At 31.6% G+C, this 26085-nt stretch overlaps 1 protein-coding gene across 7 annotated transcripts in view; it reads left to right on the top strand.

The window, feature by feature from the left end:
• LOC139503097 (titin homolog) overlaps positions 1-26085 on the top strand; it is a 73439-nt gene that overhangs the window by 9211 nt on the left and 38143 nt on the right. For 2 of the 7 annotated variants that reach the window (XM_071292795.1, XM_071292797.1), the window contains exon 2: positions 830-887. Coding sequence is in view for 5 of the 7 variants with exons in the window: in XM_071292790.1 (XP_071148891.1) it covers positions 14573-14749 (177 nt within the window). In the remaining 2 variants the exon portion in view is untranslated. Of the gene's footprint in view, positions 1-829; positions 1232-13787; positions 14750-15998; positions 16077-26085 lie in introns of those variants that run through there. The other 5 variants (XM_071292792.1, XM_071292794.1, XM_071292793.1 and 2 more) reach the window with 4 other exon arrangements.

The following is a 26085-nucleotide window of genomic DNA, read 5'->3' as shown; positions in this document are numbered from 1 at the left end:
TTTGCCTGTTATGTTTAAGCTACAATGAATAGCGAAAACATTGCTGGTTTTTCAGTCCACTGATTATTGGAGAACACTCTAAACTGAAATAAATATATATATATGTGTGATTAAAGGGAGATATCGTTATATATATATATAGTGTAATAAAAGGGAGATATCGTTATATATACAAGTAAGACAGCAGTACAACAACAAAAAATCAACAGACCAAAAAATATATGTTGCCAAAAAGTTCAGTCCCCTGGCTGGAAAATGTTTGGCTCAAATTTCCTGTTTACTGACATCTTATAGCACTAGTGTAAGATGGGCATGGTGTCATATGAACATGCATTGTGTCAGTATTCTTGTTAATAATTTGTACATCATCTCAGACTATATATTATAGACTTCTTTTTAAAGAACTGTTTGCCAAAGATGTCCATAACGTGTAAGGGAAGTCGGATTTAAGGTTGAAAATCAAGCTAAGAGGGTTTTTGTGGGGAAAATTTGATTGATCATATAGGGAATCATTGAAGCATGACTGGAGCAGGCCCCTCCCCTTTTAGGTCAGTAAGCATGACCCTCCCCCCACTTAGTTATGAAAAGTTCTGGGTTTGCAAACTATTCTTTTTGTTATATGTTCATATCGAATTTGAAAACAGTATAGAAGGGTTATTTTAGCATAAACCAATCACCCTTCTGTTCAATTTAGAAAATCTTAGAATCAGCTGTCAAATTATGATACATAACATTAAATGTTGAAGGTTAAATTATTTTACTTTGATTAAGTTCTAATTCTCCCATTAGTACCTCTATTTATAGAAAATGTTTTCTTATCTTTTCACAGGGGAATCAGATAAGCATCCCAATTCTTAAAGTGGACTAGTCCAAGAAAGGTAAATCAGGTAGGTAATCAACTAAAAATGAAAATAGTGAAATTAGAACCTGATCTACCTAAAAGATAAAGTGAAAGTTGCCAATAGTAAAAAATGAGGTTAGCTGAGGCGTGAATTACCAGAAAATTAACCTTTCTGATAGTTTGTCTTTGATAATCATCAATAACTCTGACGATAATGATCAGTTAATGGAAATATAATTCATCCCTCTGTATCAGTTTGGGAACGTTCTCAATAGTGATGCTTGTAGATGATCTTTGATATTAGGGAGGAATGTTGTGTCGGTCTTAGGGGACGTTATATCTACCCTCTGTCTCAGGATGATGAAAAAGTTGGCCCTCAATTTACTGAAGGTAAGGAAAAGTGTTTTGTAGAGAGATTAGAACTTTGAACATGCTCAGAATTAGTTTGGCAGATAGTTATATTTTGAAGTGATGTTATGTCATTGAGTATTATGTGAATGGTAATATATAAGTTATTATTGATCAATTATTGTAGGAGGAGGTTGATGATTGAGTCTTGTCTAAGTGTCAAGGATAAGATACAATTTATGTACAACTTGTAGATATGCAATTATGAATTTCTTATAAGGACCTACACTAAATATACAAAAATTGTGTTAAACTTAATATTTCTGTGATTTTTTTTTCAGAGAAATAAAAGTTGAAAATTTATTTTAAATATTTCTAATTTTGTGATGGTCTTCTCTAACTCTTGACCTTTGCTCCCAGTCATGTCAGTGTTCCTAGTATATGTAACCCCAAAAGACAAATGTAAAATAAACAGCAGCAATTTGACAGGTAATAACTTCTTGAGCAGCATAATAGGTTTAGGTAGAGCAAGCACCTGTTAGTTTTAAACTAAGGTGAGAGCCCTTCTTAAAAAAACCTTAATAATCATTGTAAAAACTATAGCATATTTTGTGTAGGACTTAAAGGTCCTTTCAGGACTACCCCCCACTACCTCAGAGTTCGAGAAATCTTTTTTCCCCAGGTGGACCTTGAAGAAAATCTACTGGTCCTCACTATAAATTCTATTGAAAAATACTAAAATTGTGTCAGTCCTATGCAAAATTTTGGTGGTAAAATCCTGAGGACTGACACTTTTCGCGAACTCTGCCCCCTAATATCAAATCCTCAATCTTATCATTTGGTTTGATTATAATGCATTTTCCAACTTTTTTCCAATTTAAATGTATGAATTTTTACCTATGTTTCTCTGATAAACTTGAAGGATTCAGTTTTTTTGGTAGTCAAATGTTTTAAATGTTTGTAATTAAAGATCATCCTTATTAACCATGTCATCACTATGGCATGGGGTGGGGGAATAGGATTGTACACAGATTAATTGATTATGGGCCATAACATTTTTCCTTAGAATTTTTAAAGAAGAATTACATTTTAATATTATGGATGGTTTGGGTATTTAAAAAAGTGCTTCTCAGATTCAAAGGACCCCATATGTTTAATTATTGAATACCCCTTACACATATTAGATAATCGAACAAATATAACATCATCAATTTGAACACATGTTCAAGATAAGTACTTCAAACCTTTTAAAAGCACAAAACCTTATCATAGGGATAGTTGTCTAATTGGTAATCATGCTATGATATCTTATCTTTTAAAAGTTTAATCATGATAATCATGATAATTGAAAGACGAATTTTAATGTGACAGCAACCTTACAACCAGGTGAAAAAAACAGTGGTAATGGGGGATGGGTTGGAAACCCACCTTTTTGTTCACGATCAATGCTTTTGAATGGGGACAAATGGTTGGACCCCTTTTAATTCTTTGTTGGAAACCCCCTCCCCTTTTTTTTTAATAGCTGGATTTACCCCTACAAAAGAATCTAAAATGAGTCATTTGGTGATTATGATGATGTTGCATGTATTGGCACAAGTAAGATGAACCCATTAAAAAAACTAATCAGAGGAATTTTTTTAAGTAAGTTGAGAAACAGGAAATACAGCTGCAGTCATGAGATAAGGTTATCTGTCAAGGAACTTATAGGTTTATCATTTTTTATTCATTTCAAATGTTTATTGGAATATTACTGATAGTTTGCCCTGAAAAGATCTCAAGAGGTTGTTTTGTGGTTTGTAATTTTTTGGTGTTTTTTTTTGGGGGGGGGGAGATATTTTTTAAGGAGGGCCGGGTGTCCGTATAATCAAGATTGGTAATTATGTTATAATGTGGAATCAAGTAACATGTTTTTGTCAATGTCTGTTACACTTTTAAAAGCATATGGAGCACAGGCTAAATTAATTTAAGTTTTTTGTAATACATATATGATATATAATGTACATGTTAATTCTTTCCATCTGAATAAGTGCCTGAAAATGAACTTACTTCCCCTTTTTAAATAAAAAAATTTAAAAAGATTGGCCACTTTCATTGTTATGTATACATTTATGACCAGAATGACTTCACTAAGTAAGTGACCTCAACTTGCTATTATTCATGCATGTGATTCCACCTCACTCCCTCATATTGTTTTCAAGTTAATTTTGTGGTTCCATCGACCTCCCTCCTTGTTTTAGCTATGATAGTGACCTCACCCTTTGATTTCTCATGTTAATTTTGTGATTCCATTGACCTCCCTCTTATTGTTTAGAATTATAGTGACCTCACCCAATGATATCTCATGTTAATATTGTACACATGTGTTAATTACACACTAATTACTGGTAGACATTATAACAATTTGTAACATAAGATAAATAGCCTCATAAACTTCATCTCTTAGTAGTTCAGTCTCTGTATGGGGCTATCATCCTATCTTGTAGCAGATTAATAGATAATGGCCACAAACCCTTCTCTGTCTGATTTCTCAATACTATGTTTATCCCTGAGGAATTTAGATAAAATATATAATGCAGTCAGTGAACTCCAAATTATTATTTTTTTATAGCAATCTGGTTAAAAGTGCTTTTTGAAAATGCAGCATATATAATCTTTCTAAAAGAAAAGTACTAGTAATAAGAATTAGATATGATTAGATATAGTTTACACCCAGATACTATGGTTTTTGCAAAATCATTGAGTTTTAATGATTGAGGGGGAGGCTTTCTGCAATTTGACCTTTTGTTATGGTAAAACATGATAAATGCAGGAATTCCAATTGAATTAAGTAAAATATTGGTGTTTATTAATAAAAAAAATTGTGCATGCATACATCCACTGGTTTTACAGCTTTAATTATCATGATTATTGAATCAGAACTTATAATGGAAATTTAGTTGGGTTTTTTTTTCGAAAACTGTCCTGAGTCCCAATTTTTGCAATAAAAACATCTTCCAAAAAAAAATCTGAATAAACATAATAGAAAAATGATTTATATCATATTGGTGCTATTGATAAAATATACACTATGGAAAATCCTTAATACCTTTGGAATTTCTTTTGAGGAAAAAAAAGTCCATGCAATCTTAAGGTGGTACCTAACACTGTAGGGAGATAACTCTGTAAGGTCAGCTAAACGTTTTAATTAAGTGGTGTTGTAAAGGGAACATAAAGTTTCTCAATGATCAAAATTGGTATTTTTCAAACTGCTATATAACCAGTGTAATTTTTCTGATAAAATGGTTGGTTCAAAATTTTTGATATTTTGATATTTTTGTTAAACGGTCAAAGTAAATACTTTGTCAAAATTTTATGAAAATTAAACGAGCCAAATTAATTTTAGTGAAAGTGTTAGGTACCACCTAAAGCCCTAAATAATGTCTTCTTTTGCAAAGTTTGTATTTGAATTACCATGTTTATTCTTCTTATTCACTTGAGCTTATTCTTGGGTTGCTGTTCATCTGTATTTATTCAAAATGGAACGATCCATTTACTCTAAAAATATGATGTCACGGTTGCATATGCCAGGAGAAAATATAAAAAATGGTTTGGTGCCTAAAAACTAGCTCAAACCCAACCACATTCTGCAAGTGCCTGTCCCAAGTCAGAAGCTGTCGCTTGTTGCTGTATAAATATTGTGTTTGTTTTGTACATGAATCAGGGTACTAGTTTTCTTGTTTTAATATTTAACATGTGTCATTTTGTGGCCTTTTTTAGCTGACTATGCAGTTTAGGTTTTACTCATTGTTGAAGGCTGTATAGTTATTAACTTTGGTGGAGAATTGTCTCATTTGTAATTGTATCAAGTCTTATTTTGTATAATTAACTTTATGTATCCCATATATATTTATCTGCTCTTTTTGTCACATTTTTGTCTCTGACATAATTTCCCCATTTCTCTTAATTCTTAATTGTATTGTACTAATACTAGCCTAATTCAATGGTCAATCTTTATGGCAATGAAATACCAAAAATTCTGTTTTTGCACAATGTTTTTGTGAATTGTTAATTGTTGTCCCTTTTTTTCCCCTCCTTAAATAAAGTTTTTCAGTGTACACATAGAAATTACCCTGTTCACATATCTCTCTCTTTCTGTCTCCCTGAAACTATAACTATTTGTCAACTTCCTCAGATAAATGTCCATCAACCTATTTAGTACTAATTGAGCAATATAGGAATCACCTTGGTCATCCCTCTGTTATTCTGTCAATGGAAGTTCTACATTAAAAAGCTAATTTAATGATCTATCTGATTGTCATGTGAGTGGGATTCCTTCTAAACAGATAGACAAATATTAATAAAACTTTACACAATTGTGGAATACTTCAGTACAATATGATAAAGGGGAGATAATCAAAATTTACTTTCTTCCAGTAGGTTTCCTGAAACTATAACTGTCCATCCACCAACTATTTGATTGTCCAAATGTTACAGCCTAATTTCTTTTTATGAAATGAAATATTGAAGTAAATATATGAATCCTGGCAAAGGTCCCTCCTTGCACAAAACATAAAGTACTTGTTATAACAGATTGTTAATTAGTAATAACATAAATAAACTAAATCATTTGCTAGTGATTGTTGTTGATGTTAATTCTGACAAAAATGTCTAATTTATCCTGAGGATTTGGCAGGGATGTTAGGTAATGTTGCTCATACAAAACATTGTTTCACTAAAATATGAGTCCATACCTGCCAACTGTCACAATTGGCGGGAGATTGGAAATTTTAAAAGAGCAATTTTACCATTGGTATATTCTTGGTATAGTATTGTTAAAGTATGAAGAAGCACATTAAACATCATTGAAATAAATTTGAAGGCCCCTTTAAAGGTTTTGTCGAACATGAAAGCCATCTTCCTCGTAAAACCCCCATGGGCATTTTGAAATGTTGGCAGTTATGTGAGTTTCCTTGAGGTTTTAAAAATGTCTTCTTCAGCCTATATCCCTGCAGATCATACCTCTGGCAGGTGCAGCATGGGCAAAATTTTGTGGTGCTCATTTTTTTTTATACTCCCTTGTTTTTGATACCCTCTCATTCATTCATTGGTAAATTAGCTGGAACTCTCATTGGCTATTGATGTGATATAGTATAGACACATATTCTTGTTTCATATCCTACAGATAATTAACAGGGTGGTGGTGGTTATTTTTATTGGAGCGGGATCTTAGTTCCATAATTATTATCTAATGGTTTGTGTAGAACATTTCTCACATATCAGGTACAAATAGAGGGAATAATGAATGTTTTCAGACTTCAATATTGATTCCTTTATTTTGGGTGGACTGGAATTTTTTTCAATTTTGGTCTATAAATTATTGATTTAGTTGTTGAGGAAAATTTTGCTCACAAAGTTGATATGAAACTCCAGAATCATTATAAACTGATAATATTTTGTTATCAGAATAACTTTGGTATGGCCTAAACAAATTCCTGAAGTATTAAGTAGTTTTCTGCTAATTTCACATCAAGACCATAACATATTTTGAGTATGCAACTGTTTCAGGGTAGGTAGGGTTAGGGCAAACAAACATATTCTTTTTTATGGGCTTGTTTTGTGGTGCTGTTGTCCTGACAGATTTTGTCTTAGCCTGACCTAAGTTTATAGTATAATAATTTCCTGTACTGCTGTTGTCCTGACAGAGTTGTCTTAGCCTGACCTAAGTTTATAGTATAATAATTCTCTGTACTGCTGTTTAGTTGGCACAATCCATGATAATTCTGGCAGATTAAGTAATGATAAATCACTCTGAGATTCTAATGTAACTCATGCATTTTTATCTAGCTATAATCCTGTCCTGTGCAGATAGGTTATTCAAAACACTGGATAGAAATCATAATGACCTAAAAGAATATTTCATGCTGTCAGATTGGGAAAATAAAATACAAAACAAAGAGGCAATAGACAACTTTCGAGTTCGATGCATTTTCGTCAAAAACTCTGGTTTTAGTGAACGTCATTTGTTCGTTTAGGGGCGTCGTCACTTCCATTCCAATGTTGAGCGAGTGGTTGGAAAACTATAATTCTATATTGTACGAATTATTCAATTCGGCAAATTAAATTCTCAAAATTGACAATCAGCATTGCTGTCATTAGGGAATTGTCATTAAGTACCTACAGAACATCCATTATTTCTAGTTTATCCTGCACAATGACAATCACTAAGACGCTTGATGAACGTAAATAGTGCAGGGATACAGGCGACCCCCTCTATCTGGTAAATGACGTCATAAAGGCGCGTATAATTGACGAGTTTTTTCCAGTGACGGATGAACTTGAAAGTGGTCTATTGTGACCAGGTTATTAATCAATGCATATTTTGGTAGTAAATTGCAGTTTGTTTATGATAATTTAATTGTTGTATCTTTGTCTTTATTTATCTATTTGATATAGATTTACCAGTTTCCTTTTATTTGTTGTTTTATTTGACCAATATAATAGCAACATATGAGCTGTGTTGGATAGAAATCGACCTTATGTAAGTTCACTTACGCATGTACATGTATAAAGCCTTTGGTGGAATTTCGAACATTTAAATGTGAAATAAAAGATGAACTTTAGCTTATTTTGTAGGGTTCATATAACAACTAAATTTTCAAATAGTCACAGACTTTCATACAGATTTAGTCAATTGTCAACCCGATATCAAAGTTAACATATACATGTATTGATTTTCATTTGCATAAGGTCGATTTCTATCCGACGCAGCTCATATCATAAACAAATGACAATATGGACTCTTCATATTCCTTTTGTGAGATTCTCCATAGGAACATCTAAACATTGTCAGTTTTATACAAAAGGGTAAGGAGGAATTGCCATTAATTTATGAAGAAATAATTTCTTCAAAACTTCCTCAAGTTTTCTCTTTGCATCTTAAACTGAGATCGTCTGATTCTGAATGGCTGAAATGTTTTAAATATGTTTAGTCAGAAGAATTAATCATATACAATGCATGAGTAATGGAAGAAATAAATGTTTTAAACTGAATACAAGAATTAAATTATCATTTCTAAAATTCCACAAGAAATGGAAACAGTATTTATTTGAAGTACTCTAAGTGAAGTACCATTGACTTACAGACAAGCTGCCAAGAATTACTTTATAGGTTTCTAGACAATTTAAAAAATGTAAGTTGTGTCTGGCTCAATGAAGAAAGATACTTTTAGCAAACTGTCTCATCTTTTCAAATCCTGAATAAGAAATAAAATGATTTAAGTGCCATTCTTCAATAAAAGTTATAAAAGTAGACATGAGTTATCTCCCTTATGTCATAACAAAAAAATCAAAATTGAAGATTACATGAGTTGTCTCCCATGGAGTATAAAATAATCTGGAATTTCAATTATACAGCATCACTATTACAAATCTAATTAAATTTACAAAACTGAATATGTAATTTATCAAGATTTGATATAAAAACGTACCCCATGTGATTTATTATAGAAAACATCTGTATTGGGGGCAATCTCAGTTTATTATACAATGTCTAGGCATTTCTAAAAGGTAAACCAAAACTATAAGGTCAAAAGAAGAAGTAATGCAAGTATAACTCTTGATTGTTTTGAATATTTTTCAAAGAGAGATGTACTTCATACATTTAGCCATAAACATGGGACTATAAGACAAGTGTGCATCACCCTCACAATGAATATTGAATTAAATACAGAACATTTCTTAGCTTAAATTTAAGACTTAACTATAAAAATCAATCTAGCCTAAAATATATATATATATTTTAGGCTAAATGGTGCTCTCCAAAGTAAATATCTTTATCTGGAATTAGAAATGAGAAATGAAAAACTAGTGAAGAAATACTTAGAATACAAATATACACTTTATTACGTGTATAAAGAGTACCAATTTTTTTATTGAAAGATATGAAACTAATTTCATACAACTTCTAGAAACTCAATTGCAAAGTGATTCCTTCCAGAACTTTTGAAATGTTCCCATATCTGTTATTTTTATTAAAGCATCTTATATATTAATTATCATTTATTCATAACAAAAATAGACTGACACTACATGTACCTTAACAGGTGAATAGTGTTTCATAATGAACCAGAAATCTAATTATCAAGACTCTTTACGTGTATCTGAACAGGTGTTTAATTGTATTTCAATATGTGTTTAGTTCTTTATTGAACCAGAAATCTAATGATCATGACTCTTTACATGTATCTTAACAGGTGTTTAATTGTATTTTACCATGTGTTTAGTTCTTCATTGAACCAGAAATCTTAAACTCTCTAGATGTACCTTTATTCGTCTCAATATGTGTTTAAAATAAGTGTTTCATTGAAACTAAATTATTTGACTTTTTACATATATCTGAACATGTGTTTAATTGAACCATTAATCTAATGATCATGACTCTCTACATGTATCTGTTTAGTGTTTAATTGAAGCTGATAATCAGTTGCCCTTTGGTCGGGTTGATGACATATTCCCTGTTCCATTCATTATTTTATTTTGATTTTTATACCCCGGCTTTTTTTTTACCGCTTTAAAAAAGGGGGGGTATACTGTTTTACCTCTGTCTGTCAGTCCGTCAGTCCGTCCATCAGTCCGTCAGTCAGTCCGTCCCATGAAACTTTCGTCACACTTTTCTCAGGAACTACACATCCACCCTTTCTGTAATTTGGTATCAACATTTATATATGTCAGCCATACCGTGTGATGCGTTTTCAGATTCATCACTTGACAACTTCTTGTTTACCGAACACTTGTCTGATTTTACACATGATAGCCAAGTTGAAAATTTTCGTCACATTTTTCTCAGGAACTACAATACAAGGATTTCTGAAATTTGGTTTCAGGATTTATATAAGTCAGCTATACCGTGTGATGCGTTTTCAGATTCATCACTCGACAACTTCCTGTTTACCGAACACTTGTATGATTTTACACATGATAGCCAAGTTGAAAATTTTCGTCACATTTTTCTTCAGGAACTACAATACAAGGATTTCTGAAATTTGGTTTCAGGATTTATATAAGTCAGCTATACCGTGTGATGTGTTTTCAGATTCATCACTCGACAACTTCCTGTTTACCGAACACTTGCATATTTTTACACTATTAATATTATCCACTTGCGGCGGGGGTATCATCAGTGAGCAGTAGCTCGCAGTTTCACTTGTTTATACTTATTAATTAGAAATTTACCAATCTTTAATTGTTGACTTTTTTGGAGGAGATACCCATTGTCACCAGTAAAAATTTCACTGTCTCACAGTCTGCTGTTGATTAATTTCTAGGTTTAGACACATGAAATGTACAAAAGTTAAGCACATTTTTTGGAAAGAAACTAGAAATTGAGAAAACTAATATTTTGTTCTGCTGAGTATATTTGATTCCAGGTGAAGATTGACTTGCCAATGTGTAGTTTACTCGTTGAAAATGGTCAATTGAAAGAAAAATATACATCAATTTTGTTTAACTAATGATCTAACTGAAATATTTATTTTTAACTTCCATGATAGTCATATTGGGATAAAGATTGGATCATGTTTTGAATTTTAAACAAATTACAACAGTAATATTATGCCTCCTGCCTGAAGAAAGTTATTAATATCAGAAGAAGCAAATTCTATGCAGTCAGATTCTGTGCCAATTTTTATACAGATTATATACTCATAAATCAGTATTTTATTAGAATGCTTTGGAACAACTCATTGCTTATGGTAATATATTTATCATAGCTTGACTGACTTAAAATTTGACTCTGAACATTTAAGAGATTTATATAACTGTATTGTATTTCAAGCTTTAAGGACGTCCATCAGTAGTTTTACTGTCGCAAATTTAGTTTACCTGGCGACGCGGAGCGGAGACAGGTAAACGGGTTACTTGCGACAGTCAAACTACCGATGGACGTCCGCAAAGCTTCAAATATAATAAAGTTATTTCTATTCTAATGCAAAACAAGTTTATAAATAAATTTCAATCATTATTTCAGTGTAAAATCTTCATTAAAGAAAATTCAGCTAAAAGATGTTATCTTCTGTGGTCCCTACACTAGGTGACGTCATAGGTATGCTTCCGGCGTCAAACATAAACACCGGGCGTTTTCTGGCTTCTGTGCCGCTTTAGAATGTAATAAAATTTTATAAAAAGAAGATTTTTAGGCGCATCAAGTGAGTTTTTTGTTTATTATTGTAGAAATAACATGTCAATACATTTCGAAATTCAAAATGTCGGCTTCCTTAGTTACAGACAAGGAGATCGAGAATTTTACGCTTGCTGTCATCCAATCAGAACAATTGTTACAAAATAATTGCATTAGAATGATGGTTTTCTGGGAGGGGGATTAAACAAGATACTGGGGGTTTGTATGGTAACTCTCTACAGTTTCGTGATCAGCATTTAGCCAATTTAAAGGCAAATAATAGTATCATAAGAAACTTTGGAATAAGGGAAATAACTCTGTCGGTTTTAGGATATAAATTAATTACATATTATATTTTAAAATCTTATTTTTAAATTTGTTTAACTTTTTGAAGCAATTACTTTAACCCTTAAATTTTTGCATTTAGAATTCACATTCACTATCTTTTATTACAGTTAGAAATGCATTTTGTTTTAATAAACCACTCTGCTTGGAGTCTATATATTTGAAACTTTACATTTATATTGTTGTGATTTCTAAAAGTGAGTCATAATTTTGATTTTATAAGACAACTAATTTGAAGTCTTTTTAGATTTATGAGACTAAGGCAAATCTGCACACTGTTATTATAATACACATGTGTAGCGGCTTTTATTCTAAAGACCTAAACACCTAATCATAATGTATGAAAATTAGGGAGGGGGGATGGGGGGATGACCATTTTGTCGTTGTCCTTATATTTTGATCTCAATCAGTTTTTTGTGTTTTCCTACTTTTTTACTGCATTTGATCTCACAGTACCAATGTACAGTATATACTATTTTAAAAGGGAGATAACTCAATTACAATAGTTTTATTTCACTTAATTAACCATGTTAACCATTGTTTCTACTTGGTGTTCCTAATTGAAAGGTAGTTTCTTTAAAAGAAATTGTCTAATTGGATCATTAGTTGGGTCAGTAACATGATCAAAGAGAATTATGAAGGAGGGGAGATAACTCAATTACAATAATTTTATTTCACTTAATTAACCCATGTTAATCACTTCAAGATGAAGAAATCTTTGTACCCTGTTACAAGTGCTTCTCGTTATGTAAGGCTGATATATAAAGATTATACAGCATTGATTAACTTTATGATGATTGTGTATTCTATTATATGGGATTAAAATTTGGGTGGAAAATATAATGTTTTAAAGCATGTTTTAAATAGGATTTTGTTAAGGTTTTGTAAAACTTGGTTGGTTGATTATATATTATAACTCGAGCAATTGTTGTAGATCAATGAAAAGCATCAAAATTTAACGTATTTTGGCAAACTGCCTCTTAATAATCTTCATTTGAAAAGTTTGCATTAAAACTCCAAAATTTGTAATTTAGCTAAAACATAATAATCTAAATGATTTGATTTAAAATAAATTGCATAAATATAAACATATGTAAATCTTAAATGTCATAAAACATTTATTATATTAAGTGTTACCATTGACCCTCTGTCATTCCAATTTTTATTCCCCATTTATGGGCATTATGTTTTCTGGTCTGTGCTTCTGTTCGTTTGTCCATTGTTTGTTCATTCCTTTGTTCTTCTGTCTGTCTGTCCCACTTCAAGTTAAAAATTTTGGTCGAGGTAGTTTTTGATGAAGTTGAAGTCCAATCAACTTGAAACTTAGTAAACATGTTCCAAATTAGAGATATTATCTCATTTTCACGGTCCACTGAACATAGAAAATGATAGTGTGGATTGGGCATCCGTGTACTTGGGACACATTCTTGTTGTTTCTAAATTCAACCTGAAGTTTTTCTCATCCAAATTTAATTAAACTCATACATAAAGTAAAAAGCTAAAACTTACAGACAAATTTTGAGTTTGGGCAGTGATTCACTTGAAGTTCTAGAGTCACGCCACTTTATAACTTTGAAAATTGCAAATCTTTGCTTTTGCGCACTCAGTCAAACAAGTTTGCATCTAGCTTACCAAATCTATTTCCTTTTGCATGCATGTACAGTGTGGAAGAAAGACCTTTTGACCAGCTTCTCAACATAAGATCTTTGTTTCTGGTGTTTTTCTTGTTAGCTTAATGAGTATAAATCTAATAATTTGTATATAAGTAACAGATTTCTTATTATTTTCTTTTCTTCCCAACTAAAAAGTTTCTATTTGTTTTCTACCTCATTATTTCCTTTTGAAAATTACATTCACATGTCATATCAAATGTTCTTCAGAACATGTAAAATGTTTGTATGATTCGTTCATTATAAATGTGCAGATCTTGCCAACATTTCAACATGTTTTATGTAGAATTATACAGTTATATCTGTATGATGCATTCATTTGAATTATCAGTTAGAGAAAACTTTATGTAACAAATAGTTGCTGTTGTCAGTCAAAAGTTGGATTAAATTTTGATTTATATGGATTTTGAGAAACCATTATTATTGAAATTGAGGAATAAAACTTGAATAGAAATTGAATTATCAACAGTGTTGAAAAGAATTGATATTCATAGATTAGAAAATTCAAAGGGAAGTAATTCATCTAAGAGTGAAAACAGAATTAAGCAAATTGAAGAATTATAGCAATCTATTTTTTTCTGTTCAGCACATCTTGAAATCTGAAATTTTGTTTGAATTCCAAGTATGGAAAGGGAGACAATCTGAACTATTATTTATGAAAATGGGAGATAACTTTGAAATCTGATTATTAGACTACAAAAAAAAATCTGTCATAGTTTGTCACTGTTAAAATGTCAGTCATGAAAAGAATTTGACAGTGATAGTTTTCCACAGTGAACATTTGACAATTATTTGTGAATTTCATCAACATCCATGACTTGTGCTGGAATTAAAAGAATTGGACTATCATAGTTTTTCGCTGTTAATGGTCATAGTTTTCATTGTTAACATCTGCCAGCATTTTAACATTCAGATGGTAGTTGTGTATTTATACTTAGATTCTTATGTTGGATTTTATCAACTGCTGAATTAGATAAATGAAGATTGGAATCGAAGATAAAGCTATCAGTTTTAATCAAAACATTATATTAAATATCTTGATTTCACAATATTTTGATGTCTTGAATGAATTGCAAACTATTTACCACTATCAGACCTCGTGCTTTATTGATGTTTACGTTTTCATACTAAGAAACAGATAATAAAACTCCTTAGAATTGTTTTTATTTTGGACAAGCATACTTGAAACCTTTGTATCTGAGATAGGATAACAGTATGAGTCAAAGAGAACTCTTTATTGATAAAGTTAGAAATGGTCTGATATCAGTATCGATAAGACTTGCAGGCAAAACTACTGTGAAGTTAGGTATACTGCGGAGTAAGGCTGAAAATGTGAAACAGAAAGTTATTACATTGTCTGTGAAATATGTGAAACATGCAGTACCAGAAAATGTAAGTTTAAAGATTTTTTTCATAAATGTTTTTATATATATAGATATGACATTGTATGATGGTCTAGCATCTCTGGATGGGTGTGTCCTTATTTCTATTTTCTTTAATTTCTCTGGCTGTTCATCTTTTCTTTATTTTTTGCCAATTTTTCTCTTTTTAACTTATTATTTAAGATCCAAGTGGGCTTTTCTCATCACTTGACAATTGATGTCTTATCATCATTTGTTAACTTTTTCTCTCTTTCTTCCATTTACTCTCAATTCTCAATCTCTGTATTGGGAGCATAGTCAACAGTAGGTTTTCATTCTCTTTCTTCCTTTTGTATCCTTCTCTCAATCTGTTTATTAAGAGCCTTAGTTTATAGTACATAAGCTCATGTTTCCAATCTCTTCTCTCTCTCTGTATTTTTGCTCTCAATCTCTGTATAAGAAGCTTTTAGTCAAAGGTGCTCATGTTTTCTTTCTCAGATCTGTGTTTCTCCCTTGTGTTTCTTTCTCACAATCGCTTTTATTATAGCCTAGTCAAATGTTCCACTCTCTTTTCCCCTTATGGATTTCTGTATAGAGTATTCATGAGGAGCAGAGATTACAGTCTATATAGGCATGCTTCCACTCCTTTCTCCAACTTTCTTTCAGTCTCTGTTTGGAGCAGAGTTTACAGTCCATACGACCATGTTTTTTACTATCTCTCCTTCTCTGGATCTTATTCTCTATCTATTCATTTAGAGCAGAGTCTTCTGTCAACATATATATTTGTTCCACCTTACAGAAGTTCCAGTGGAAACTTTGTTATAAACATTACAATATGTCATAATACCTGTACCTGTTGGAACACATATTCTATACTATGTATTCCGTTAGGAACATCTACTGTAACATTTATTCCTATGGAAATAATATTCCAGAATATTTTTTCCATTTGGAACTTATATTATGAAGGAACTTCTATTTCATGACACTTCAACTCATTAGGGCATGTTGTATACGTTAACTCTCTCTTTATCTGTACTGGACCACTATATGGTATTAACCAAACTACAATCAATCTTTATTGAGTTTATAAGAGCAAATGTCCATCCTCTGGTGAACCCCATCCTTCTTCCCCTTGTAACATGTTTTGTTTGTATTTTGCTCACTTTAATGTTGTGTTGAATTAGCTTCTAACAAAAACTGTGCATTTACTATGACAAGATATACAATGTTGTGATTCTATTATAAGTAACAGTCAGAGAGATATACAATTCTATAATAAGTAACAGTCAGACATGCTGTTATATCATGACTCATTTGCTCAGACAGAGGGGAAGATATATGGCTTGTATACACAGGTAGGAATAATACTTCCTATGATTTTATGTTGAACAAATTGAAGAAATAGCAAATTATTATCTACTGTCTTGTCTTTATGTAGATATAAATGACTGAGTATGACTGTTAATTAGAGAATACAAATACGCTGGTTGTGAAATTCATTTTGTATAAATTTCAAGGTTGCATTGGGAAAAGTAGCCACGCCCCCCTTTTTTCACAGCACATAATTATTATCATTAATGATACATGCATAATTCTAGGGTTGCAAGAAGTCTAACTTTAAGACTGGGAAATATAGGACATGGAAGGAAACAAACGCCCCCTATTTTATGTAATCAACATATCATTTACTTTTCAGTCCAGGCCTTGCAGTCATAAAACTTTCTAGCACGATTTTTGTACTCATACTCAAGAATCAACCAATCAAAATACTGCATTTGTGTTTCAAGCACTTATTTTGTTCTCGGAGTACTGAGTAAAGTTTTATGACCGCAAGGCCAGAGCTTTCAAAGTTTCTAGAATGTTTGTTTGTACAATAAAAATGGTCATCTCTTTTTATGTTAATATTTGAGAATTCTAAGTTTTACAGAATTCTAGATGGTGAACCTTTGTCATCTTTAATTAACATACTTGATGGAGAGGATCTATTTTATGTAACCATCTTCTACAGTTTTAACTAAGATCATCATTCTTATAACTCTTGTTGGGATTCATGAAGTCCTGAATATTCTGTTTAGGCAGCAACCATTTGATTTTCTGGGGGGGGGGGGGGGGGGGGGCTATGGTTTTTTTTGGAAAAAAAAGTTTGTTTCCAGGTTTTGGTGAAAAAAATAATTTGTTTTGGACCCTGAGAAAAAAAAATTGTTTGTTTCACCCTCAGCTGCCACTATATGTAATGCTAAAATTGAAAGAAAAAAATTGTTTTCGGTTTGTCGCTAAAAAAATAGATTGTTCTTCGCCGAAGGCGAAAAAAAAAGTTTGCACAGAAAAAAAAACCATAGCCCCCCCCAGAAAATCAAATGGTTGCTGCCTTATTTCAAAGCTACATCAACCATAGAACTACTTTATATAAAAAAAGAAGATGTGGTATGATTGTCAATGAGACAACTGTCCACAAGAGACCAAAATGACACATACATTAACAATTATAGGTCACCGTTTGGCCTTCAACAATGAACAAAGGCCATACTGCATAGTCGGCTATAAAAGGCCCCGATATGACAATGTAAAACAATTCAAACAAGAAAACTAACGGCCTTATTTATATAAAAAAATGAACGAAAAACAAATATGTAACACATAAACTATATGTAAGTTTCACAGCCATAACTATATCAAAATTAGAATAACAGAACGAAAAACCACCCTTGCCTGTCCTGAGTCAGGGTTGTTGTCCTACATCAAGTCAAGAACTTAAACAACTATCAGAATTATGTATTACCGTCAACGAAACATGTATTGAGAATGTCCATTCTTTCAAATTACTTGGAATAGACATTGATGAAAATTTAAGCTGGGAAGATCATGTTGATCGTATATGTAAAATTATCTCATCTAAAGTATCACTTTTATATAAAATTAAAGTATATTTGCCAATACACACAAGGCAACTATTTTATAATGCATATATTCTACCATATATAGACTATTGTAGTTCAGTTTGGGGAAATTTATTACAAAAAGATTCAGATAGAATCATAAAACTTCAAAAAAGAGTAGCAAGAATTATACTGGAATGCGATATTTCTATTCCATCTAATTTCATGTTTTCTTCTTTAAAATGGCTATCTTTTACCAAAAGAATAAAATACCAACAATCAATTCTAATGTATAAAATTGTAAATGGGCTAACACCTGATTACTTAGCAATACTAAATATTGATGATGTGCAACGCCACAACTTACGATCTGTCTCTAATAATGATCTTTTTGTTCCAAGACCAAATACAAATTTTTATAAAAAATCTTTTCATTATTCTGCAACCAAAGTATGGAATGATTTACCACTCGAAATAAAGAAATGTCCTAATGTGGAATTATTCAAGAAACATAGTTATAATCATTTTCTTGAAAATTATATGCAAGTCAACTAATTTGTTTTCCTCTAACAAAACTATATCAAATATTGTCATTTATTACCCTTTGTATATTTCAATGATTGAATTGTGTATATACTAGTAATATATATTGTAAATTAATGTATGAATGTATGAATGTTAACTGTATGCATGTATTTTGTTTGAGGGCCTCAATGAAAATTAGACTATTTCTAATTGAGTTACCCTCTTTAAATAAAGAATTTATTATTATTATTATTATTATTATTATAACCTGATGTACATTCAATTTGGTTGTTGTTTGTTGATGTGGTTCATAAGTGTTTTTCATTTTTTATAGATAAGACCATTGTTTTTCCTGTTTGAATAGTTTTACTGTCAACATATATTTGTTCCACCTAACAGAAGTTCCAATGGAAACTTTGTTATGGCATGAAAATACGGATTTTTTGTGTTATTAAAATTTCCTGTTACAAAATATTAGAAATTATTTTTAAATTAAGGAATGTATCTCCCTCATGCAAAGCTCTGATTCCTTTCACGGATTTGGCTATACTTTTTGGACCTTTTGGATTATAGCTCTTCATCTTTTATATAAGCTTTGGATTTCAAATATTTTGGCCACGAGCATCACTGAAGAGACATATGTATTGTCGAAATGCGCATCTGGTGCAAGAAAATTGGTACCGTTAATTGTATTCTACCACTGGGTCGATGCCTCTGCTGGTGGACTATTAGTCCCCGAGGGTATCACCAGCCCTGAGTAGCCAGTACTTCGGTACTGACATGAAAATACGGATTTTTTGTGTTATTAAAATTTGCTGTTACAAAATATTAGAAATTATTTTTAAATTAAGGAATGTATCTCCCTCTTGCAAAGCTCTGATTCCTTTCACGGATTTGGCTATACTTTTTGGACCTTTTGGATTATAGCTCTTCATCTTTTATATAAGCTTTGGATTTCAAATATTTTGGCCACGAGCATCACTGAAGAGACATGTATTGTCGAAATGCGCATCTGGTGCAAGAAAATTGGTACCGTTAATTGTATTATAAACATTGTCATAATATCTATTCCTGTTGGAACAAAAATTCTATACCATTTATTCTGTTAGGAACATATACTGTAATATTTATTCCTGTGGAAATAATATTCCAGAATATTTTTTCCTTTTCGAACTTATATTATGAAGGAACTGCTATTCCGTGACATAAACTATTCATTTTTGGGGCCCTTGCTATGTTGTTTTATAGACATATAATTCAGGAGCTTGTAATTTAGTGGTTGTAGTTTGTTTATGTGTTATATATTTGTTTTTTGTTCATTTTTTGTACATAAATTAGGCCGTTAGTTTTCCTGTTTTGAATTATGTACATGTATTACATTTGTCATTTCGGGGCCTTTTATAGATGACTATGCGGTATGGGCTTTGTTCATTGTTGAAGGCCATTTGGTGACCTATAGATGTTAATTCCTGTGTCATTTGTCTGTTGTGGAGAGTTGTCTCATTGGCAATCATACCACCTCTTCTTTTTTATATGAATTGAATTAGACTTATTGTCAAAATTGGTTTCAAAGAAGACAATTTATTTAAAAGTAACAGACTAAATTTTATGACAAATGATGACTTATAGCACACATTACAGTTCAGATAAATATTGCATGAAAAGTAAACAAAATTTTTAAAGATATTCCTTTATTTCATAAAATTACATACATTAAGATCAGATGATGATTGATAAAATACTTAAACAAAACTACATTTTTGCAATATGAGTTATCTTTCTTTAACCGATAAAATAATTTTGGCATAATTTATTGTGCAATTAAAATAGTGATGGATCAACATTTCAAATCTCAAGAAATCCTACAAAAAATTTCACATGTAGGAAATGTAAGTTGTAAACTGCTTTGAAAAATAAATGAATAAAAAAATTTGAAATATTTTCATTCACAATATTATTCCCGTTTTATACATCTTACTTTATAAATTTATTTCTATAAACAATGAAAGAAGAAAAAACAAATACTCCAACTTTTAGGATTATACTAATTATTAAACAAAAAAACAAAAATAACATTTTGTAGTTTTTCATAATAAAGAAATAAAATAAAAGTGTAATATCGAACAAAGAAACCATGTAAGAAGTGCTAATTATTAACGCTTCATAAGTATAAAACCATGCATGTAAAATGCACATTTCATTCCAAACTTTTATGGTTGTTGTTACTATTATAAATCTCATGTTTGCCTTTTAGATTGACCTCGAAGATGCCACATACAAAAATCATCTTCAAATTAAATAGATTTTCATCACTCATTGATTTAAAATAAAGAACAAATATAAAATTCAATTACCAGTAGGCCTTTTGAATCTAAATTCTTTAAGTTGTCTACACATTGAATTCTCATAGATAAGTATGATGATCTGGGTGACTGGGATGTTAATTACAACACCAGACCACCATAGGTGTATGTTAAGGTGTAATCTAAAGAAGATTACCTTATCAATCATGATTAAACAATTACAATTTTTGTCAAATTTAACTGAAAAGATTTTAGTTGATTTTCAGTTATTTGATATTTTTAGCTCACCTGGCCCGAAGGGCCAAGTGAGCTTTTCTCATCACTTACCGTCCTGCGTCCGGCATGGTCCGTCATCGTCCGCCGTTAACTTTTACAAAAATCTTCTCCTCTGAAACTACTGGGCCAAATTAAACCAAACTTGGCCACAATCATCATTGGGGTATCTAGTTTTAAAATATGTGTCCAGTGACCTGGCCAACCAACCAAGACAGTCGCCATGGCTAAAAATAGAACATAGGGGTAAAATGCAGTTTTTGGCTTATAACTCAAAAACTAAAGCATTGAGAGCTAATCTAACATGTGGTAAAATTGTTTATAAGGTCCAGATCTATCTGCCCTGAAATTTTCAGATGAATCGAACAATCTGTTGTTGGGTTGCTGCCCCTGAATTGGTAATTTTAAGGAAATTTTGCTGTTTTTGGTTATTATCTTGAATATTATTATAGATAGAGATAAACTGTAAACAGCAATAATGTTCAGAAAAGTAAGATTTACAAAAATAAGTTAGCATGACCGAAATGGTCAATTGACCCCCTAAGGAGTTATTGTCCTTTATAGTCAATTTTTAACAATTTTCATAAAATATGTAAATTTTTATTAACATTTTCCACGAAACTTACTGGGCCAAGTTCATTATAGATAGAGATAATTGTAAGCAGCAAGACTGTTTAGTAAAGTAAGATCTACAAACACATCACCATCACCAAAACACAATTTTGTCATGAATCCACTCCATGTGCTTCCTTTGTTTAATATTCACATAGACCAAGGTGAGCGACACAGGCTCTTTAGAGCCTCTAGTTATTAAAACACATAGATTTTTCATAGAATTTAAACACTGAAACAAGTGAACAATAAAATTTCAGCTGAAGTGTAGTTCCTTTCCTTTCTTTGTAAATATTTTTAGGTCCCCAAATCCCTAGTCTGACCTATCATATTTAACACAAAGATGTTTTCTAGCTGATAATGTCTGGTCTATTTTAGGTTATATCAGTTTAACACAGTGTATCTTAGCCTTCTTACTTTTGTCTTCTCTCCATATATCATGCATATCACACCCAATCCATAAAACCTCATTTTTGTCAATATCAAGACTTAAAGGTAATTCTATTCCTAAGCTTTTTACATCCTTAAAAACAATAACTTCTCCTGTATGATTTAATACATGTATAGCATGATTGTCAGAGTCAGAAACTACAATCATGTCTGTAGAGGTTATAGCCATACCCATTGGATAAAATTTAACCAATTTAGAATTGATACTATTACAACCATTATAGGACCAATGGAGTTGTCCCCCATAATCTAACATAACTACCTGTCCCTCTAATTCTTTGTTTATAAGATCTACAACTACTATATTATCATTGAAAGAATTAATTCTACGAGGTAATGTAAAGAGTCTCTGATTGTTCCTATCATACTCAATAGTATGTTGTATGTCACCATCCTCTTTCATAATTACAAGTTTTCTGATACCGTCTATTGGTTGTGGAACTGTAAAAGATTCTGCTAAACCTACTATTATCTTATTATCTCTAGTTACATGAACTCCTACAGTTATCAATGGAGAAAAGGACTTAAATGTCTTTAACTGTCCATCTTTGGTATATCGTTTCAGATCGCTCTCAACAGATGACAGAAGTATTTCTCCATCCTTTGTCCATGACATATCAATGGCTAATATCGGAACTTCTTTCACTACCTTGATATTACGATTTTCAAATTTTATTTTCTGTAACTTTTTTTCAACACTGTTTCCAATGAAAGCAGTTTTGTCACTAGATAAAAGTATACATGACACATATTCAACTTCACTTTGATCAGTGTCTATACGTTCAAATTCTGGAACTGTGTAAAGATCACCTAACAGCTGACTTCCTATTTTCACTTGCATATTGCTAGGAATGAACTTTGAATTGTAAGGTCTGATTGTTTTAACTGTGTACTCTGGCAGTGACTTATCTAAGTTTTTACTTGTAGAGAAAATGTCTGCCACTTGATGAGACTGCAGCACTTGGTTTATGTTGTTTCTTCTGGTTTCCAGCTCATCCTTAATGCTTGTAAGGGAAGAAAGTTCTGTTTTGATCATATTTTCTGACGGCTTCCATTTTGCTTCTAGTCCTTGTAAGAGGTCTTTAGCGTGTTTTGAAATAGCCTCTTTCATTTCCCTCTCAGTTTGCAGAATTGTCTCCCTTGTTTCTTGGAAATTCTTCTCCCCATCTGATAACACTTTTTCAAATTGATCTTTTTCTTTTTTATACAACTGAAGATTGGATCCAATTTGTTTTTCTAGGTCTTTTATGTCACCAATAAGGCCTTCATAAACTTCATCAAGGGCTCTGCAATCATGTTTTTGATGAACCTCAATCATGCATTTCAAACAAGCAGGTTCACTGCAGTCTTTGCAATAGATTAAGCATTTTTCTTTACCATGAATAATACATTGCATATTTTTTAGATCCACTTTACGCATTATATTGGCAAAATCCACTGTTTCAAAATCTTTTAAATTTATGATTTCATGTTCCATAGTAGCCTTGATTTTATTATGTATCTTTGAACTGCACAGTTGACATAAAAATAGTTCACAGTTTATACATTTCCACTTAATTTCTGTGGATTCTTCACAGAACTGACACATAGCAGGAGTCTGTGCTTTCCCTATCGACTGAGAAAACGCCATTTTGTGTGTAATATCCAGCCTGTATAGGTTTTACTTTATCATTGTGAGATAACTATCACTGATAAAATAACATTGAGGACATATTGTACATTAAAGTAAATACTAATAAAGTTGTGATTATTCAAATAAGATTAAAACAATAGATAACAAAACTAGTTATTTATACATCTTAGACAAAAAAAGATGATTTTAGTTTCAAATTTGTGAACTTTCCATTTTTAAGTTACAAAATTCCAGCAAGCCTGCATACGGTGTATGTATCTTCCAGTTAATAGTATATACCAGGGCTTTTATTTCCTATCGTGATTTCCTTGATAGAGGATTGCTGCTCACAAGGAAGCTAATAAATCAAGAGTTCATAGTGGTTAAGTTTTATTTTATGGACTAATCACTAGTTGGTTGACTGTTATGTACTAAAATAAGCAATATGACAGATGCAACATGTGGAGCAGGATCTTTACCCTTCCAGAGCACCTAAGATTGCACAACACAATGTAAAAACAAACATTAAACAAAAGCATAGGCAGATCCAGGGGGGAGGCCCTGGGGGCCCGGGCCCCCCCCCCCCCTTTCATGGGAAAAATTTGGTTGATTATATAGGGAATCATTGAAGCATGACTGGAGCGGGCCCCCCCCCTTAGGTCAGTCAGCGGGGCCCCCCTTTCGACTATAGCATGAACTCTAAAAGACATATTTTGACACTTAGACCTAACATGACCTGACTGATAACATTTAAAACATCTCTTCGGCTTACGTTTCCTACGTGATCTCAATCGCCTCCTCAATATACTAATGAAAGTTTCAAAACTCGTGTGAACAGTCTTACAACAAACTGAACTTTCTGATTCATCAATACTTTTAACGGTAGTCTCTGGAATAGCAGAAAAATGAACAGCTTCATATTCAATAGCCAGTGATAAAGCCTCATCTAAACTACATGTGGGTGTTTAAAAATGACATATTTAGCCATCTCAACATTCAAACAAGATGTAAATAAGTCAGTAAAATATGAATCCAAATCTGAAAAATTACCAGGATAACCTTATGACATAACCATTTTCTACAGTTCACTAAGATCATCATTCTTATAACTCTTGTTGGGATTCCTGAAGTCCTGTTTATTTCAAAGCTACATCAACCCTAGAACTACTTTATAAAATTGAGAAAGGAAATAGGGAATGTGTCAAAGCGACAACAACCCGACCATAGAGCAGACAACAGCCGAAGGCCACCAATGGGTCTTCTATTTATGTAAGTTTTACAGCCATAATTAGATCACAAGTAGGTTACCAGAATAACAAGTCACCCTTGACACATCTATAACATGCCTGTCCTGAGTCAGGGTTGTTGTCCTAGTCAAGTTAGGAACCTGATGTACATATTGGTTGTTGTCTGTTGATGTGGTTCATAAGTGGTTCTTGTTTTTTTATAGATTAGACCATTGTTTTTCCTGTTTGAAGGTTTTACACTATTCATTTTTGGGACCCTTTCTATGTTGTTTGATAGACATAATTCAGGAGCCTGTAATTCAGTGGTTGTCATTTGATGATGTGTTACATATTTGTTTTTCTTTCATTTTTTGTACATAAGTTAGGCCGTTTAAGTTTTCTTGTTTGAATTGATTTACATTGTCATTTCGAGGCCTTTTATAGCTTACAATGCAGTATAGGCTTTGCTCATTGTTGAAGGTCGTTTGGTGAACTATAGTTATTAAATCTTGTGTCAATTTGTCTCTTGTGGAGAGTTGTCTCATTGGCAATCATACCACATCTTCTTTTTTATTTAAATCAAATAAGACTTATCACCCAAACTGGTTTCAAAGAAGACAATCTATAAAAAAGTAACAGACAGACTAAATCAAATGACAAATGATGGCACATAGCACACAACAGTTCAGATAAAAATGACATAAATTAATTTAAGATTGTAAAGATTATTGATATTCCTTTATTTCATAAAATTACATATATATCCATAATTATATGAGGATTGATAAATTGCATAGACAAAACTACAATATTTCAACATGAGTTATCTTTCTTTAACCTGCTGTTGAATGTTCTAAAATAATTTTGGAAGATTTTGTCATAATTTATCATGACAAATTTTATTACAATAAAAATAATGATGGAGCAATATTTCAAATCTACAGAAATAGTTCATAAGTTAAGTTTCACAAGTAGGAAATTTAAATTGTAAACTGCTTTGAAAATAAATAAATCAATAAATTAGAAATGTTCTTATTAACAATATTATTCCCGTTTTAAACATCTTACTTTTAGGAAATTTATTGCTATAAAAAATAAAAGATGAAAAAACAAAATAATCTTTGCAGTTATCTTAATAAAGAAATTCAATGAAAGTGTAATATCCAACTAAGAAAAAAGAAAAAAAGTGCTATTTATTAAAGCTATATACATATAAAACCATGCATGACTTTTATTGTTAGTATTATATAACCCCCTTGGTATTATGAATCTCACGTTTACATTTTATATATAGTGACCTCCAACATATGTCACATTCTTCACTAGAAAAATATTTCTTCAAATAAATTTAGTTTCTAACTCATTGGTCATTTTGACTAATAACACACAGAACCATGTAAAATTAAATTAAGTATTTTGATTTTAATTTATTTTAGTTGTCTACACATGCTCATAGATAAGTATGATGATCTGGGTGACTGGGATGT

Source organism: Mytilus edulis, chromosome 14, assembly GCF_963676685.1.
Source record: "Mytilus edulis chromosome 14, xbMytEdul2.2, whole genome shotgun sequence".
NCBI classification, from domain to species: Eukaryota; Metazoa; Mollusca; class Bivalvia; order Mytilida; family Mytilidae; genus Mytilus; species Mytilus edulis.
The sequence above is the reverse complement of the archived record's forward strand: the minus strand, read 5'-3'. Positions and strand labels throughout refer to the sequence as shown.